Consider the following 20,695-nt stretch of genomic DNA (forward strand, 5'->3'; position numbering starts at 1 on the left):
ACTAGTATAAATGGTGACAGGCTGTTAAGGCAATTGAGGTCCTCAACCCTCCATCAAGCCACTTATTTAGGTGCTTATTTAGATACCCACATTTGAAAATGTTGGCCAAAGTCTGCTGCCTGATATCACACAAGTGGGAGTGATGGGAGTAGAATTCTAGAGCCCTGACTCCAAGTTTAGGGGATGGACTCTGTGTAGGTCGGTCCATCTCTTCTGCTATGATTCCACACCTTAGTACTCTCTTCTCCTGTGTTTGGTCAGTCCCCAGACTGTCAGGAACCCTTCATGTGAACTACCTGACAAATTTAGCTTAACAAGTTTTTACGTGTCAGTGGAGGTTAATACATTCTCTTCCTTGCTGCCATGACCTGATGTGGAACTACAGACAACTCCTTTTAGCACATCTCACCCTTTCCATAAACCCCACACAGCAGCTTCTCTGCTTTGCCTTCTGCACCTGCTGGTTGCAGCCTCTCCTCCTCAGCTGCTTCTTCCCTGCTCCATCTCCCTACTTTCCACCATTCTTCCTTATTGCCAACTGTGTTCATGTCTGCCACAGAGGGGCTAGAGCTGGTTCTGTGTTTAAAGCAGCTAGCAATTAATTTATTGAATGATTCAGGAAAACAGTGATCTAGGTTTGCTGTGATGCTGGCCAGATGTTCAGCCTGTGCCAGTCTCACTTGATTAAGGGAGCTTTCAATCTCCCATTTCCACTCCATCCTTTTTCAAATCCATCGACATACACTGAACCTCTTGCTGCTGTAGCATGCACTACACAATCATGTTCCTGGGAAATGCTGACATTTTGCCAATATGCTTTGGTGATACAATTCTATGATTGCCAGCACCTGCAACACATTTTGTACCCACTGCCTGCTGCTGTGTGGCAGCACACACGTGGTTAAGTAGAAATTCATTGTGGTTCTTAATCAGGACTGGCCTTATCATGAGGCGAACTGAGGTGGCTGCCTCAGGTGCCAGACTGAGGGGAGGGCCACTAGGACCCAGAGAATTGAGACCTTTCAAAGTTTTGGCACAAGCAAGGGAGCATGGGGGCATCATTTGAGCTCCTCACCTCAGGTGCCAAAATGTTGTGGGCCGGCCCTGTTCTTAATCTAATCTAAAATGCACCTGTATGCCATGATAATAGATGGTCAGAGGCAGATTAACCACTGAGCCAATGCCCAGGGGTCTCAGCCAATTAGAGGGCCCCAGAAAAATGAGTGTTCCTATGCCCCAACCTGCCCTGTCTGCCCAGTGCACCTGCCAAGCAGTGGGCAATCCCACTCCCCAGCAGGAGCACAAGGTGGGCAGGATGAAGTAGGTCCCCATGCCCTGACCCCACTCCCAGCAGGACTGGGAGGAGGACGAGGAGCGAGCTGACTGCAGGCAGAAAGGTAGGGAGGGGCCCCCACTTCTTTTAGCAGAGAGCCCCACAAAACTGTAATCTGCAGATGATTCAAACACTACAGCTTTGTTTTTGTTCTACCTACAGAAATTTTCACACCTGTTGTTTTATTACTCATGGCTAGGTTGATTTGTGTGGAAAAAATGAAAAACTTTGGTGGCAGCTGGAGCCTGCGGCCTGCATTAGTGAGTGAGTTTTAACAGAAGGTTAAACATGGGAGAAATCCTGCTCTCAGAGGCAAGAATGATCCTCCTATGAAAGCCAGCTGGGGGTGTGCACGCACAGTTTAAAGCAAATTTTGGCCAATTGACAACATACTTGTAACTTGTCCTTATCTGGTTGAAAAAGATGCTGTTTTGAACCTCAAAAAATGAGGGACTAATAGTGTTGATTTCAGGTATAAATAGCGCAGGCAGGTGCTGTACAAGTTTCTCCTCCCTGGGTCTCCCAGAGCATATCAATCCTGAACTGGCACAGCCTCTGCTACTCCAGTCCTGTTCTCCCTTACAGCTCTGCCAGGGCACCTTCTTCCACCTTAGCAACAGCACCTTCCTCTAGCTTTGCAATGGTTCTCATTCCTCTCTTGGCCCAGTGTGACTCAGACCATAAATCACACCAAACTGCTGAGTGGTCTGGGGAAGTGAAAAAAGATCATTTAGAATTAGGAAGAGATTAACTTTATTCAATCTGTGACCTAGGGCATGTCTACACAGCAGGGCTAAACTTGAAATAAGCCCTGCAACCTGAACTACACTAATTGCGTAGCTTACATCGTAATAGTTTATTTTGACTTTTGGCGCTGTCTACACGGCAAGACGTCTGAGAGGGCACTTTCCCCCAACTTCCCCTACTCCTGCAATGAGGATTACAGGAGTTGGAGTAAGCAATCCTCCAACTCAACATTATTTGACATTGTCTAAATTACTGCTTGTGTGTAGACGCGGACTATGTTATTTCGGAATAACGTCAGTTATTCAGTATTTCGGAATAACTAGCGTTATTCTGAAATAACATTATAATCCTCAATGATGTTATTCCAAAATACTGCTGCTGTGTAGACATAGCTCTAGTGGGTGTTTGAACTCAGCTGTCCAGAAGAGGCTGACTTCATGTTTGAACCTCACTTCATCCTACCCAGAGCCTACTAGCACATGTTTTCTACAGAAGCACAAATAGGAAACTTTTAAACAACTCAACATAGAGTCAGAGACTTTCACTTGAACTTTATTTTCTTTTCAGATACTCATCTGTGAAACAGACAGTCCAGCTGGGGGTGGTATTGATCCTGGTATGTGTGTGACTCATATCACACTAGTGTGCATTGCACAGCATGCATGCACAGTGCAAAATCATCCCTGGGCTTCCAACTGCCAGAACCCAGAGGCACCATGTCTGAAAAAGACAACCCTTTCCTCCCATGGCCCCACCTCTCTGAAAAAACATCACAGGATTATCTTCATGTCTATAAATGTCATAGTGACTAGCATATTTCACACCAGGTTTTTTTAAAGCAATACAGAAGCATTTGTTCTCTCCCCCAGATGATTCCCTGCAGGCTTTGCCTCTTTCATGTCATTGGTCACGGGCTGACTGAACTGATGCAGTCCCAGGGAAGGTGGGGGAAAAGACCCTGTTTTCTGTCCTCTGAGGTCCTTAAAGGGGAAATCTCCTGAGGGATTCTCTTTGATAAACCATCTGAGCACTGGGAAGCACCAACTTCCTTATACGGGGTTATACTGAGAGCCTCTCTCTCTCCCTCGCTCTTTCAGTGACCTTAAAGGGATCTACGCTCCAGGAAAATGTCCCTGACTTCCAAAGGGAATTTGCCTGAGTATGGATGCAGGGTTGGGTCCTAAATGAAAGAAGATCAGCCTGTATGTCCTCTGTCCCACCAGTACTTAGCAGCACTGAAATGGCCTCCGCTTTCCTGCTACCTAAACAGTGGGTGTCCTTGGATTTCCTTTGCCTCCTGAAACACAGAACTGCTGAATTGCCACTGCAGGACCATCATAATTGCTGCCAAGGAATGATTATCATGAGTATTGGATTGTATTACCGTAGTGCTGGTAAGTCCCGCCCCAGCCATGGATCGGAACACCACTGTGGTTAAGTGTTTCACCAGCGTGGAACAAAAAGATGGTCCCTGCCCAGAAGAGCTTCCTTCACTTCCCATCCTACATGAAGAGTGGGAGCATCAGTCAAATGCAGCAGATTGACCTCTGAAGCAATAAACACAAGGGAAATTACTCTTCCCCGCCCCATAGGTTCAGAAGTTAGTAAACATGCAGCACTGGTAATGTAATTTAAACAACCTGAGTGAGATGCAGTTAAAAAAGGTAATGAAATAGTGAATGGCCCTATTTAATACATATCCGGTAAATATTCTGAAAGGTCCCGTATTGTACCTATAACAACCTCAGGATCACCCAGATGCAGGCTCACTGGGACCCAACAGCTTGTTCAGTGAGAGAGAAAGAAATATTTTATATTGATGATATTATTGTTATTATATTGGTTCATGGCATGAGAGGAGCAATGCAGGGAGGGGTTTAATCCAGGCAAACTCAACTATATAGGTCAGTTTCTTTCCTTTGTTATTTATACACGTGAGCTTGTATACTCCATGTTTTTGTCCAGTCTGACTGACATGCAGTTTAGCTGCAGTCTTGAATAGAGATGAGCAACCCCCAGATAAACTCAGGCTTCAATTTAAGACCCAGATCCAAACACAGGGTTGGACTTAGGGAAAATGGTGTCCTGGGTGAACTTGTGTTTTGGTGCCCCTGACACTTGTGGGCACAGCACCACCCATTTCCCCTGGCACCCATGGGCTCCTCAACCCCTCTCTCTTTACCACAAGTCCCTGCATTGTGCCCCCTTTGCCCCTAACCTCTGCAGAGTGCCCCTTTCATCCCGACCCCTGCACTTTCCTCCCATCTGGGACCACAACCCCAGCCCTGCACTTCCAGCATGTCCTGCCATTCTGTCCCCCAGCCCAGTACCCTCCACCTTCTTTGCCCATGCCCAGTTGCCCCTCACCCTCTGGCTACAATGCCCTGCCAAACATTCCCAGGATTCAGCATGTTTGAACATAGGGTTTGTACCATTGTAACGGGAGGGATCAGTGGTGATGTTTGATCCAGCTCTGAACTTTCCCACAGTTTTCAGAATCTTTGGATGTGGAGATTCGGATCCACTCATTACAGAGGGATGGGCCAATCAAAAAACTCATATTCAGTGTTTTGTACAGCATGAGGAGTAAGAGCTGGGAATTTGGTTTGGCTCATTATGGAGTTCTGGACCATAATGCAATTCCAATGGTTTGGGAGTATTTGGATTCAAGAGTTTGGTCTGGGATTGTCTTCAATCGCTCTCAATGAGGGCGGAGGGGAAGATAAAAAAAAGAGCTGCAAATTGCTGCATCACTGAGTCCCTCTACACCATAACAGTAGGTGTTGTAGCTGGTCAGAGGCAACAGTCATTTTAACAGGCTTTTAAGCAATACTGGTAAGTTTTTTGTGCTGCCTCACAATGTTTCTAATAGTGCATTCTGCAAAAAATCTAGGCAGTTATCAGGGCCCAGAAAACCTGCATACAGAGCAGAGGCAGACGTGCATGGGGCAATGCATTCTAGGATGTCCATCAGCACAGAGAGATGGGAGAAAGAATTGGCCTATCCTATTATGCAGTAGGGGGTCCTGTCTGCATTGCAAAACAAACCAACAAAAACCTCCCAAACAACCAAATGTGCTGATTTGATTACAGAACAGCAGCCTTGTGCCAAATCAGGTAGAATGCAGGAAAAACTTAAAAAACAACAAATAGTCTAGTAGCACCTTAAAGACTAACAAAACACAGAAATGGTATCATGAAGTGGCTTGTGCCCATGAAAGCTCATGATGCCATCTACATGTTTTGTTAGTCTTTAAGATGCTGCTAGACTATTTGTTGTTTAAGTTTTTCCTGTTACAGACTAACTCGGCTACCCCTCTGAAGCAGGTAGAGTTCAGTGACTCATTGTTAGCTGCTACCGCTATACAGAGATTTAACCATACAGTGTCTGGACACAGCCCACATTTAAAAGCTCGCCATGGCAGTAAGTGCTTCAAACTTAATTAAAGATTTGTGTGGAGAGGTACTCCCTTGCCACAGTTGGCAGAAACTCTCTGAAGCTTTCTAAGGAGACAATGTGAAGACTGTTGCACTGATGTTTGACACCATCTAGTGGTAAAACAGGAAGCATACCAATGCAATCAACATTAATTTACACAGGCTATGTCTATACTACAGAGTTTTTCCTAGATACCAGAGGTATCCTGGAAAAACTCTGCCGCGTCCAGGGACCACATCCGCTTTCTCGGATCAGTTTCTAAAAAAGTGGATGCATTCTTTTGGAAGCCCTGTATTCCTCATTTTATGAAGAATAAGGGCTCTTCCAAAAGAGAGGGTTTTCCCACATTCGGTCTCATGTAGATGGGTCAAATGTCGGAAAAGCCTCTTCTGAAAAAAGAATCGGGAAAAGATACGCAACTTGTGGTTCACAATTTTTTCCAAAATAGAACTGCAGTGTAGACATAACCTCAGTTCCTAAAGTCCCAAATTTAGCTACTGGAAGATAGGTCTGTTTATGGCTATTAACTAAGATAATCAGGGATGCAACACCATGCTCAAGGTGTCCCTAAACCTTTGCCTGCCAGAAACTGGGATTGTACATCAGTGGCTGGATCACCTCATAATTGTCCTAGCCTGTTCATTCTGTTTGAAGCATCTGGCACTGGTCACATGTGGAAGACAGGCCATTGGGTTAGATGGGCCATTGGTCTGACCCAGTATAGTCATTCCTATGTTCAGATGTGAAGAGACTGCATTGATTTTGGGCACTATTTAGTGAAGAAACAGGAATCAGACTACAGATTGGACCTTCCTGGTCCAGCGCCCTCCGGACCTGAGTAGTTCTGGATGAGGGAATTTGCCAGACCAGGGAAGGTTCCCTGCCACAAGTTCCCTCAGCCTGCTGCCCCCCGCTTCCATCAGCTCCTTTTGTCACAATGCTGGCTGGGTGACACGGATGCTCCAGTCCCACTGCCAGCACAGCGGCACACAGCCACAACCCCACTGCAGCGGTACCAGCCTTTCTGCTGGACGGCACTTGGCCTTGGATGAGTTGCCAGCTAGATTGCTGTGGCAGCACCAGTCCTGGTGCTGGACTGGCATGCAGCCCCGAATGGGCTACTAGCCTGTCCTGGCCCCACCTGGTTTGCTGCGGACCTGGCTCCACTGCTGCAGCCCCATGCAGGCTTCCCGTGCTGAGCTGTGGCTGACCTTACTTCCAGCTGGACTGTCATGGCCCTGCCCCCACTGCCAGGCCAACACACGGCCCAATTACGCTGCCCCGACTCCAGCTGGGTTGCCAGTCTGCCCCTGCCTCACTACCATGGCCCTGCTACCCCCAGTGTGCTGCTGAGTCCCTGGCCCCACTATCATCAGCCTTGCTGTGAGCAGGGCTCTCCTGCCATGGGGCTCTCTTGTTCAGGAACATCATTGCCAGACAAGAGAGTCCCAATTTAGGCATCTGACGAAGTGGGTCTTTGCCCACGAAAGCTTATGGTGCCACAGGACTTCTCGTTGTTTATGCAGATTCAGACTAACACGGCTACCCCTCTGATACCAGTTTGTGGAGGTGCAACCTGTAGTACAATAGTTGGTCTAATTTGTTCGGTTCTTATGGTCCCAAATTTACCTGAACCATTCCATTGCAATGGAGCAAACCAGGCACATTTGCTCTTGTGAGTCCAAAACTATGTACCATGTTCGACAGTAGCAGTGTTATCCTATATGTCCCCTCATGACTGAGTGACCATCCTAGAGAGCAGTGACAGGTTTTTTGCAACAGTGATACATTGATTCATACTTAGTTTGTGATCCACCATGACCTCAAGACTCCACTCCACTGTAATCCTTCCTAGGCAATCATTCCCATTTTGATATGTGCAACTTATTATTCCTTCCTAAGAGGAGTACTTTGCATTTATCCTTATTGAATTTCAACCTATTTACTTCAGACCATTTCTCTAGTTGTTCTCCATCATTTGAATTTTAATCCTTTCTTCCAAGGGCTTTACAACCCCTCCCAGCTGGTACTGTCTGCAAGGTTTATAAATGCACTATTCCATTAGCTGTATCAATGATGATGATATTGAATAGAACTGGATCCAGAGCCGATCTCTGTGGTATCCCACTTGTCTCTGGGAACAGTTTTCCAACGAGTTGTGCATCCACCTTACAGTAGCACCATTTAGGATGTATTTCCCTAGTTTGTCTGAGAAAGTCATGCAAGAGAGCATCAAAAGCCTCAATAAAGTTAAGATATACCACATCTATCACTTCTTGTCCATCCACAAAGTTTGTTATCCTGTCAAAGAACTATTCAGTTGGTTTGACACAATTTGTTCCTGACAAATCCATTCAGACAGTTACTTATCATCTTATCTCCTAGGAATTATCTTTCATTCCTAGAGATGCTTTTGGACAGGACAGGAGTCTGGGTTAAAAAAGAGGAAGCGGCATTGCCAAACAGCAGCAGAAAGGAAAGCCCCAAGGATAGAGACGGGTAGATGGCATAACAGTTACCTCAAATTGAGTGATCCTTGTGCAGTGGACACAAAATTAGGATATGAGGGGCAGAGGAGCTTTCCCCCTGGTAGGAAGATAAATCTCATCACCTGCTTCCCAGGTCTGTGTTCTCAAAGGCACAGTGCATACCAGTGTCTAGATAAGGCTATGTTTCTTTATCTGAAATGATGTTTTGAGCTGCTAAAAGAGACTGGACTTGGTGGAATATTTTACAAGAACACACAAGCACCCCAAATTATAGCTACCATACATAGTGTTAGTATTTAAAAGAACTCTAATCCAGGGCTGCTGCAACAGAATGGGGGTAAGGGTCCATGACCATATCACTTTTTACCTGCCTTAAGGGTGAGCAACGATGGGAGGGGATGGAGAGGAGCTAGTGAAGGACAGAACCTCAGGAAAAGAAGTGGAGCCAGGGTAGGGCCTCAAGGAAGAGATGTTGCAAAAGCATGGTCTTATGAGGAGAAGGAGGGGGGGCATGGCCATGGTTCGTGCACTGGTGCCCTTCAAACTTCTAGGGAGATTTCAGCACTCCTGCCCCGATCAGTTTATATGTTTGCATAAAGCCTCCTGGCAGTTCACAAATGTGTCTTAGTTGCTGTTCTGATGGCCTAAATTGAACAGTCTTTTTCTTATGCACTGTAAATGTAGCTTCTTTTCTTTACATTTATTTACTATTTAAAATGCTATTTTTATTACTCTTAGAATGTCATCACATTCCATCATTATCATTTTGCAGACAAGGCATGGTGTTACTTATATTTTAAATACCAATAATTCATATTTAAATAGATATCAGTAGCTTCAGCAATCACACTTCATGCACTTCTGTAATTTACATTTTTAATTCTAGTTTTTCTTTTTTTTAATGACAAGTTTGTTCTTCGGGCACATGCACATATCAAGGCTGACTGATTTCCTGAGTTGATATCAAAACTTCTTCAGTTTCTTTTGATCTGCCAGCAGGGATAGGCTTTGTCACTTTTATTTTGCTTTTCTAAATACCCTAGTGCTTTTTTGTGTCACTGTTTCTGTATAGAACTTGGTTCCCAAATAGTCTTAGAGGGACAGAATTTTAAAGGCCATAACCACCGAGATGTTTTTGAGAATCCCATGAGTCATCTAAATATTTTTAAGAATCTGCCCCTAAAGTTTCTTAAACTTTTTAAGACTGAGGAACACCACACAATATTTTTTTTTTTTTTGAGGAACACCAAGGACTGTTTGTTGAGAAGAAAAAAAAAAAAAAAAAGATTGCCTGCCCCCTCTTTAGAGCGACCATTTTGAACTCTGTTGTCCTCCACTGCACACTGGTGTGCCACGGAATACTGTTTAAGAAACACTGCATTATATTATCTTGTATGAAATTCTTTTCAAAGACAAATTTGTACTGTGATTTTCCTTTTTGACAACCCCCAAAAATGTGTAGGGTAAATTGAGGCAGTCCATGGTATCTTGCTGAGAACTCATAAACTCAAATCTGGAAGTATCAGGCCAAGCCTGGGAAGCATACAGTTCAACAGTTACTGTGACCCTGGTTCCCCTGGCAACTACATTCCAAAGGACCTCACTTTGATAAGGCCAGTACCAAACAACCGCGTGGGATTGTTTTTCATTGTCTGCTTTGTTCCTAGAAAATAAGCTTGGATCCCAAAGATCGCGCTAAGGCAATACCACCCCCGCAGGAAACGCATTATATTTCTGGCCGACAAAATGACCATCAACATGTCTTTGTTTATGTTGGCTTATTTAGCTTGTTAGGAATAACTACCTGTATTAGTGATAACATGTTTAATTGGCAATGGGCAGAGATTCTGTGTAACTGTCATAGACCATTGGCTTATGTATATTTCACTTCCGCTGCTAGACCTATCAGATCACTTCTCGTCTGTCCATCTGCTACCTATATAATCTAATGTATGTTTTGGTTAAGTTAGTGCTCTCCGGGCTAACACTCCACCAGTGCTGTGTGTTCAATAAATCCTCTGCTTGTTTTCACCTGCACCAGTGTATCCAAGAATTATTCCCAACAAATTAAAAAATGAGTTTATGCATCCTAAAATCATGAAGTTAAAAAAACAAACAAAATTTTGAGTTTATTTGTGCTTTTGTTTCTAAGCTTTTAGAGTGCACTAGTTTCATGCTTTTGCTATTACCTTTCCCAAATAATCCATACAACAGTTGTACATTTTATCATTCAGTACCATTTTAGATTTCCAATGTGTTTTGTTCTGATCCATTTCAGTAATGTTCTCCTTTCTGACAAGTTTAATTTTTGTGCAGCTAAAATAAAAGATATTTTAAAATTAATTAATTGATCTGTTACTCCTTTGCATTGGCTGGGAAGCAGCATAATGCTGGCCTCACCTAGCTTGCCTTTTGGCAAAAGTGCCACTTACAGTGGGCTAGATCAGTGTTTCTCAACCTTTTTTTGTTTAATAAAGTACTCTTTTAAAAAAAATTTAAGTACCCCAAGTACCTACAGTTTTCAGACACACAATTTTTTTCTACCATTGCAACACATTTGTTTAAACAATTTAATCATAGTTGGGGAGGATTACATTTTTGGGTGTAAAATGTACAAAAATAATAAAATGCTGTAAACTTAAACAAAAATTGAGTTTTCTCAAAAGGGTACTGGTACCACTGGTTGAGAAACACTGGGCTAGATAATGCATGATAGAATCACGGGAGCTATGTCTACATTCGTGGCTTCTTACGCAAGAAATATGCAAATGAGGCTATGCGTAGAATATTGCCGAGCCTCATTTGTATACCTATGGAGCCATCATTTTTGCAGAAGAGGCTCTTAGGTCAGAAGGAACTATCTACACTGCCCCTTCTAGTGCAACAAAAGCCCTCTTGTGCAGTGCTGTTATTCCTGAAAATAATCAGCATAGCGGCATTGCGCAAGAGGGTTTTTGTTGCACAAGAAGAGGCAGTGTAGACAGCTCCTTCTGGCCACTATTTTTGCTCCTTCTGCAAAAATATTGGCTTATTAGGTATGAAAATGAGGCTCAGCGGTATTCCATGATTAGCCTCCTTTGCATATTTCTTGCACAAGAAGCCACGAGTGTAGACATAGCCGAGAGTGTTTTAACTGCAGGGCTAGCAGTGAGGCCCCAGATTATAAAGCTGACACAGATGTTGAGTGCACTGTTACTTGTGTCTATCCTGGGTAACCCGGCTCCTTTGCCATCGGAGGTATGAGCAGCTCAGTGTCTGAGGCTGGGGGGGGGGGGGAACATGGGGGAACGAACCAGCGACTTAAGAGTCTTTATTCCCCTGGCTCAAGGAGGGCTCGTCTACACGGACACGCTATAGCTGTGAAGTTCGTGCTTGGCCCCCCGCCCCGTGTCACTCCTGGAGCGAGTGCAGGTTGCTTTTTGCGACAGGGAACCTCCCTGCAGGGCCGGTAGCTGCAGCAAATTACGCCGGAAGCAGTTTAATGTTACACCGCAGTCTCGGGGCTTGCCGGTCTCTCGAGCCGCGTTCTTGCAGATCATTCCATGCCTGGTATGGCTGCGCCTGCGCGGAGCCCGGCCTCTAGTCCCGGCAGGCGGGGCGGAACCAAGGTGCTGAGGGCGCGGTGCTGGGGGTCTGGTTTTGGAGGGACCACGACTCCCGGAAGCGTTGGTGAGAGTGGGGCTTGATGCGGGAGACGGCGGCGGAAAGCCTGCGGCGGGGCCTGGAGCGGCTGCGACCCCTTGCGAAGAATAAGACGCTGCGATACGGGGTCCCTATGATGGTGAGTAGCGGCAGGCAGGGGGCGGGGCCCGCGGCGCTCTCGGCGACAGGACTCAGTGGAGGGGGTGGGGCCTGATGCAGGGGGCGGGGCCTGCGGCGCTCTCCGCGGCTCGGTGCTGCCTCTGTGTGACGCAGGCGCGGTGGGGAGGGGCTGTGCGCGAGCCCGATCGAGCCCCCGCTGCGGGGGATGCTGCTGCGCTCGGGGGCTCAGAAACTGGCCCGGGCCCGGCTCGCGCCTCGCTTCCACCGAGGTCGCTTCGCCCCAAAGCCCCGCCCCCCCCATGCATCCCATGGAGCGGCCTCTGTCCGCGGGGAGCTGCCTCCCCCTCCCCCACGGACAGCCCCCTGCCACCCCACACAGGCTGCGGCGCAGAGTAGCAGGGGGCTCCCCGGGAGTGAGGCCGGGAGCAAACTCTGCTACTGGCCCAACCCCTGGGGACCGTCCAATAATGGTGCAAGGGCCAAGTTTATGATGGGGTTACAGGATTATTCAATAACATCCCTAGCCCAGAACCACTGGTGTAAAGTAGGGATGTTAGCTATCAGGTAACTGAATAGTCGATTACCCGCATGGATTTTTATGGGTTACTTGACTATTTTATTGTTCCCAGGGCAGGGTTGGCAACCAGTGCAATCAAGTCCCACTCTTGGGCAGCCACCCTGCACTGCTGCCTCTCAGTGCCCAGCAGGAGCTGGTCTGCATGGGCAGGACTCGACAAATCGCTATATCTACTTGCCGGTGGCGAGTAGATTGCAGCTGTTTGCCCTGTTCACCAGCGATGCGTGCATGTTGCCGGTCTGGCGCATGCGCAGTGCGGAGCTGGCGAGCAGATCTCGCCGCGGTTTGTTGAGCCCTGTGCATGGGGAGCCAATTTAAAAGCCAGTTCTCCACACAGACCAGCTGTCTTCTCCCATGGAGCACTGCCAGGGACAGAGGCTGATCCAGTAGCAGCCCCTGTCTGCAGGGGGTCCCAGGTCTCCATGGACAGAAGCTGTATCCACCTCTTTCCTTTCCTGTTGCAGGAAGGCACAGGGGCAACTCTTTCATTCCCATCTGCAGGTTATCATCCAGGCCTGTATGACACTTGGTTCTTCATTACAGAAGAAGGGTTCTAGTTTTCAGTCAGTGTTGTTTCCTGTTCCACAGTCAACTCTGTCTGCCCAAATAGGGATTTGCATGTCAGTGTCCCATTCCCCTAGTGACACTTTAAATGATTTTGAGACAGCAAGACTCTTTGGCACCACTGCCAATAGAGCTGGCCCCATATGCTCTTCTGAGATGCAAAGCATGTAAGATTACATCTCTGGTGCAATTAACTCATTTAAAGGTGACAGGAATGGCTTTCCTTTGGACAAATACAGATAATTAAGAAATAGGTATTCAGACTTAAAAATGAAAAATAATTTGTTTTAAAATGAATATTGCTATTGACCACTGCCTGGGCTCACAGTAGGTGCCTAGATTCCAGTTCATGTTTCTTCATTTGTCTGCAACAGCCAATTACTCTTTAAGCAGCTAAAGCTGTGTAAGGAATATAGCGGTGGCACTGCTTATGGTTTTTGTTCTGCCTTCAGCTATTGTAAGAACAGGTATATTGTTGTGAACAGAGTTCAAAAAAGAACTGGATAAACTGGAGGATAGGTCCATCAACAGCTATTAGCTAGAATGGGCAGGAATGGTGTCCCTAGCCTTTGGGCGAAAGGGGAGGGATCATTTGATGGTAACCTGTTCTGTTCATTCCTGCTGGGGCGCCTGGCATTGGTCATAAGCTCTCTGTTTGTCTATGCCCCATACAGAGCAGGGAACAGAGTTCAGCTAGGAAGGAACACACCATCAGCATTGGACTAGGTGGTTAGTAGTTTCCAGGTACCATCAAAGGAATGACAGTGGTATCCAAAGCTCCAACTAACTACTTATTTGTCTTATTTGGCAGGACTGTTTGAATGTATATGTTTTGGGGTTATTTTTATCTTTGCTTGATATGCGGGCCACCTGGGAGCTCTAATGTTCAGAAAGGTTTTATTTACATTTTGAAGCCTGTATTTTTAACATGCAGTGTTTTCTTTGGGGTAAGCAGTCTCTTGCAAGCCTAACCGACTGATGAAACCACCCTATTTTTATAAATAGCCATTTAAATAAATGGTTGTCTGAGGATCTCTGAAGAAGTGGGCTGTGCCCACGAAAGCTCATGATACTATCTATATGTTTTGTTAGTCTATAAAGAGCTATCAGTCTATTTGTTGTTTTTTCAGTTTACTTGTACAGACTAACTCGGCTACCCCCTGAAGTTAATGAAATGGGTTCACATTCCAAAAAGTAGTGAATTTCTGAATGCCTGATCCTTTAGTGGGATGGATCAGTTCACTCGGCTTCCATTGAACTTGTAAGATGTAAATGAAGATGGCACATCCTAGAACTGAGGAAGATTATTGCTGTGAATAAAGATTAAATAAAAATTAATTTAAAAAAGACATTTTTGGTATTGACTTCTTTGCATACAGATCATTACTACAGTGTCTATTATTGCTTCAAGTGCCAAAACTCCCACTGCAAACAGACAAGGAGCATTTTCTGTGCTTCTTGATTTTCTGTCAGCGTTATGTCACCCATAAGCTCACCTACAGCATTCCACTATCAATTTATAATATATGAATTTCAAATTCTTCAGTGAATTTATATTTATTGCCTCATATGACTTGGCTGTTCGCAATACAATTTACCATATGAAACATACTGAATTTAAACCTTCATATGATTTTGAGGTGCAAATAAGTCTTAATATTTACTCCTGAGAACCAAATTGGATTCTGTGTCTTGTAGGTAAACTCATATATATGTAAACACTTACTAGTGCTGCACATAGAGGATACAAATCTTTTTTGTTAATTCTATTTTATACTTTAAAACAATTTCTAACATCCACTGATTCATACATCATCATTGTTATGTGTCTGTGACTATTACTCCAAGAATTGCTTCTCCAATCTTACAAGGAGTGTGTGTGCTGGCTCCCTGCTGTACCACTACTTCTAACCTCTTAGAAGAGAACCTCAGTTGTGCACAGCTGAATGGTCTGCTATGGCTGGTACAGCTGCCTGGTTTTCCTGAGTCCTTTAGTGGGTTAATTTAGATCTAGGCTAAGGATATAAGCAAGTAGTCAACTAACCGATAAGCCTAAAGTTATTGCTTAGTCAAGTTGAGTACTCAACTAGTTGCATTCCCCCCATCCTGTATCAGAGGAAGCAAGGGGGTGGGAAGCAGGAGTCGGCGTTGGGGGGGAGCCAGCTTAAGAGCTGGTTCCCCTGGCACTGTCTCCATAGTGCTGCCTGTCCCCCTCCCCATGCTGCTGCCTCTGTCAGAGGCAGTGGCGTGGGGAGGGAGGGGCAGGGGAGGCTGCCACGAAGCAGCTTCTGCCTGGGGCGGGGAACCCCCTGCAGACAGGGGGTACTGGACTTGGCATGAGTTGGGACTGAATAATCCCAGCTCAGTCCCAGCTCATGCTGGGTGCCAGAGCTACCCCTGAAGTGACTCTGCAGTTTAAATGTGGTAGGAGCCGGGCTGTCTGCTCACCCTGCTCTTACTACATTTAAACTGCAGAGCTGTAGCAGGGGATAGCTCCTGGACCCAACGTGAGCTGGGACTGAGGCTTCCTTTCTTATCTACTAATTGTGTAATTCATAGAATTGCTATCAACTACACGATTAGCTAATTACTCGCTTCCTAACGTGTAGTCTAGGCCATGTGTATGGTTCTGAATTAATGTCTTCCCAAAGCAAAGCAATGTTCTTCAATTTTGTGACTTAGACCCCAACTTCATTTTGAATAGATTGTGTATGTGTAAATTTAGTTCTAGCCAGCCCGACTGTCATGTAGACTGATTTCCTCTGGTTAGCCTCAGGAAATACACAACAGGAGCAGTGTTCTTCTCCTTCCCCCTCCCTCTGTACAGCCCTACAATGTGTGTCAGTCCTCCTCAGGTAGAAGAACTGGGAAGGGCAGGAGATTAGTTCTGTTCCCATGCTCATTCAGTTTTTAATCCTGTCTTAATACTGACTGCTAAGGGGACAGTTAATGACAAGATTGGTGGTGGTTTCTTTTCATGTTTTTTATGTAGTCATTACTCTAATGGTAATCAAACTTATACTCCACACCATCAGCACCAAAGAGCTATCACATGGAAAGAGCTTTGGTCACAACAAATCTTAGCTGGATTTATTTGATCTGTGGATGGCAGTAACCTTTATTTTTAAAATAGTACCAGGAATACTTTTTAAATAAAGAGGCAGTGTTGTTTTTAACAGTTAAGCTATGCTTGACCACCACAGCATATTCTCCAAACAGCTGCAGCTGCTGAGTGAAATTCTCTTGTCACCTGACCAGTCCAAGCACTGTGTATAATGCAAAATGACAACAGTCTGGATGAAAAAGCCTATTTTTGCTAATGCTCAAACAAAGAAACATATGAGTTGCCATTTACTCCTTGTTCTTAGATTATAGCTTCTATTAAATGTCTTTTCTGCACTCTCCCAGGCATTATGAAATGGACATATTAACAAACAAGGATTTATGCCAAAAATAGACCAGGGTATTTAAAGTGTGTGACAAAACCAAGCTTTATAATGTGGCTCCAGCCAATTGCATCTTGACTATGGTGGAACATCTAGCTGAGGTCTCAGGTCCCAATATGCAGCACTCCATATTGGTCCAGGAGATCTGATTTTTTTGGATCAAGATGGAATACTACGTGGTGAGACCAGCAGTCTCCGAGACCTGAATGTTCAAGACTGGAAGCAATGGCAATTTGCTCCATTTTTTTTGTAATCCAAATTGCTGACCTACAATTGTGACCATATTTTCAGTGTGACCCTTGGTATATGCCCTCTTGTGTTTCTCTAGTTGTGTATTAATGCAGAAAAATTCTGCAGGCAGTGGCCAGAGGAGGCAGAATGGTCAGAGAATAGTATGTTGCAATGTTTGCTAAGGAATAGATTTCCTAACATAGTAGCTCTTGTTTTCAGCTCGGGTGGATGACAACAGAAGAGAGGTTATTGTTGATCTCTAAGATAGAATTGCAGTGCATAAATACTTCTGTTTACCCCTTTTGCTACTGGTGGTCATGTGCTAACACAAAATGCTTTAACATTTTTACTTACATTTTTTATGTAAAGGACAAATTTATTTTTAAGGCACAAGAGCACCTTTTGAAAGAAGGCTCTGAGAGACGAGATGAACCTGTCTTACATTACAGGCCACAAAGAGAAGACACAAGAGTCCTGAGTAAAAGCCTCTCCTTTTTTTGTGATCCCATTTTGATTTCCGCTCAAATGTGAAGGAAGTGGAAAGTGAAAACTAGGGTTGTCAGGAGATTTTCATTCCAACCCACTTTTTTGCCTCCTTTCTCTTCACACTTGGGTTTAGCACACAAAGATTAAGCAGGTCGCCTCATATACCTCTTGTCAGATTATACCTTGAATTTCCTTTACCACTGCTGCTTGCCACATTAGTGGTGTGACGTATTTTAATCTATAGTGACTAAATGTTACCATCTGGAGATTCATAATATGAAATGAATTGGGAGTCTCAGTAAATTTCCCATTAGACAAATGTTCATAGTACAAAACTACCACTATAGCTGGCACTAATTGTCTCCCTTATTAGCAGTCTCAACATAGGAGCCAATGATTGAAGGGGCTATGTGGAGACTAAACTATTACCTTGCCATAGAGGGGTGATCCTCCAGCTCAGAGTGGAACCACATAGTTGTGTTGGTGGGATTGAAGCTTGCTTGTTGCTGCCCCTATTTAGTGGATAAATAAAGGACTTCATTCTCTAGGGCTGTCCAGTGGGCACCTCTCACCAGCACTGAACTGCACACGCAACAGTTTTTAAAAAAGGAAACCCCCCAAAACCTTTTAACTCTGATCTCTGCCAAAGAAAATATTTCATGTGACTGTTCCAGTTTTGCAATTGCACAATGCATAGCTGGAGGCTTTGGCAGCAGCTGACTTGGAGAAGAGGCTTGAAAATTATCATATTACCGCTCCAGTAATATATTTCATAACATTTTGCTGCTTTCTTTTCACCAGTGCATGATCTGAGTTGCCAGCATTGAATATTGTGACGTGATTAATTTAGGGATTTATGACAAAGGGAATGTAATTTTGTAAGCTGGCTTTCACAATCAGTACTGCAGCAGGATGAGTTTCTCTGGCAACAGGAATTCTATAATACAGCAAATTGCTAGGCTTGCCAAAGAAATTGCCTCTTGTTATTTCTCTAACCTGAGAGACTAAGGGTGTCTGCTTTAGATTGTTCAGGGTAACTCAGGAAAGTGCAGTATGTCAGGGAGTTCTCCTGCCACCACAGCAGCCCAATATTAGGATGCCAGTGCTTGTCTCTCTCTGAAATTCAGCTTTAATAATCAGCCTGATGCCATCCATAATTGTTAGCATAACACACTTCTCAATGGAAAGGAGAATGGGTAGATTTAAAAAAAAAAGAAAGTTAAGGAGAATTTAATTTTTTTTTCATAAAATCCTTATTGGGATTGCTGAATTTGTGACAGATGGTGCTTATGTCACATTCTATCCTTTATTCTACTTTGCAACATATTAGTCTTCTGTGCATGCACGATTAATTAAAATGTTGGATTGTTTTATGTGTATTCATAGACACATGCAGGAATTATTCAATTTGTAACATTTAAGAGGGTATTTGTGGTAGCAGTGCTTACTGGACTATTTCCGTTATAGTATGCAAAGTACTGTAAATATTAAGTATTATTAGTTTTTATTTTTAGAGATGATTTTTACATGTCAAAAAGAAATGCAACCAGTAGATTCATATGCTGAATGTTTCAACTAGTCAGAGATGCATTTCAGCATGTAATGAATTCAGAATCTTTTTTTATTTTTCTCCTGCACATACTGTAAAGAGTAAAATATTAACAGCTTTCTCACATTAAAAATAATAGTTTATCTGAGCTTCTCAAATTGATTCTATTCTCTAGTTGGGTTGTCCACATCATAGATTATACTGGGTCATCTGGTCAAATGTGAGGCAGCAATTTGCAAGTTAACAGAATTGGCGTGAGTAAATGTTTGTTTTAATTTTCAGTATGCACTTAATTACTGCTCCTTCAGTTGTCTGACATTATACACATAACTGTTACATTGGTAAGAATTATCTATTATTATTAGTGTTAGTAGGAAATATTTTTATTATGGCACACCTAATGTCCCTCTTAAGATTGGGATCCCATATGCTGGGCACTGTACAAAGATAGGCCCAGACCCTGCAAAGATTTAAGCACATGCTTACTGGGGATGTTCAAATTAGTTTATTTTGGTAAACGTGCATCCACATGGTGGGTGGGAGACTGAGTAACCTGCTTGCTTTCACCCCCCAACTCCCTCCGAGGCAGCAGCGTGGGGAGTTGGGGGAGTGAAGCTGGGAGTGAAGGCCAGGGCAAATCACATTTAGTATCATGTCAGCTAAGACCGCTAACGCAATGCTGAATGTCATTTGACCTGGTCTGTGCTGACTGCAAAGCCCTGGTCAGCAGTGTGTCCACTAACAGCCTCTCACAACTGTATTCAGACATGGAAAACCGTAAAATACTCACTTTCAATTGAACAATACTATTATTCTTTTGAAAGCCCTACTGCAGTCGACAGTCTTGCTTCTGATCATCCAACATTTCATGAGTTAATATTCCACTGACATTTTCTATCTTTGTTACAACCATGATGAGCCTTAAGTGCAATTCTTGCCACATCCTAATTATGAAATGGCAAAGGTGCTCCATGATATCATCATCCCTTCTAGTAACGGGAACTCAAATGTGACTCTGTGGTGATGGCTAGAAATCAGAAATTGGAACCACTGAGCCTGGTTTCGCTACCCAAACTGTGCAATGGCAAAAAGTAAAAGAATTTAAACCTTTACAAAACATTTCATAGTATAACGGTGGTGTCAGTAAAATTAGGGCAGTTAAAGGTTTGGAACTGTACTTTAAAGAACAGAGTAATTCAGTTGCACCAGCTAAGGTGTGGCCTTTCTCTCTGCTGCAGAGACTACGGGCTAGTGGTGGTTTTGTGATCTCTAAGCAAACAAGTAATGGGTACAAGTCTGAAACTACTAATCTAATTTTATTAAGAATCTTGTTAGGCCATTGAGCATTGTTATTATTTAATTTATTTAATACTATAATGCTCAGTGATTTACAATATATGGGAGAAGATAGGATCTTGGTGCTATATCTAAATTAGGTAATACAGTTCAAATATTCAGTTTCAAGAAAAATAGATACAAATCTAATCACCAGCCTCCTTTGTGTGTGTGTTTTATTTATCACTAGCACAACTACCTGGAGTTGCCTAGGTCCTTCAGGACAGGATCTTGGGGTTGGGGAGTGTGTGAGAATGAGGGTTGGGGCCAGGGCTGGGTGGGGGCTCCCTATCTGCAAGGGCCATGTTTTCCCTCCCTAGGTTCCCCAGAGTGGCCTGTTCTCACCCCTGCTAGTCCCCGCCAGACTGCCTCCAGCTGCCAAGGGCCTTTCATCCCCTCTCCACTGGGTACCGTGGCCAAGGGCTAGCAGAGGGGGAAAGGATTTGGGGCAGAGGGGCTGCTTACTCGGTGTGCTGGCAGGCAAGATGGCAGAGCCCCACTCCCTTGATGGTATGGCTGCCCCCCATAACCTGCTGAACACTGTGCAGGTTAGCGGTCCCCTGCGAGGTCACTGCCCTCAGTGGCCACTCTCATATCACATCCCTCTGAACAGCAGCCTCTCCCTTTGAATGTTATGGACAACAGTTCTTCCAGTTGTCCTAGCATAAACCCTGACCTTACTTTAAATTAGGAGAAGAGGAAGTTGCATATCAAATTTGATGGCTCTAGCTCTTACT

General features: G+C 44.4%; 1 protein-coding gene across 1 annotated transcript in view; it reads left to right on the forward strand.

Annotated features, from left to right (window-relative positions):
• Positions 1-11,551: 11,551 nt before the first annotated feature.
• COX16 (cytochrome c oxidase assembly factor COX16) overlaps positions 11,552-20,695 on the forward strand; it is a 50,419-nt gene continuing 41,275 nt past the window's right edge. The window contains exon 1 of the mRNA XM_006130310.4: positions 11,552-11,789. Coding sequence (XP_006130372.2) covers positions 11,694-11,789 — 96 coding nt within the window. The 5' untranslated portion in view covers positions 11,552-11,693. The remainder of the gene's footprint in view (positions 11,790-20,695) is intronic.

The sequence above is a fragment of the Pelodiscus sinensis genome, chromosome 4 (genome assembly GCF_049634645.1).
Source record: "Pelodiscus sinensis isolate JC-2024 chromosome 4, ASM4963464v1, whole genome shotgun sequence".
NCBI lineage: Eukaryota > Metazoa > Chordata > Testudines > Trionychidae > Pelodiscus > Pelodiscus sinensis.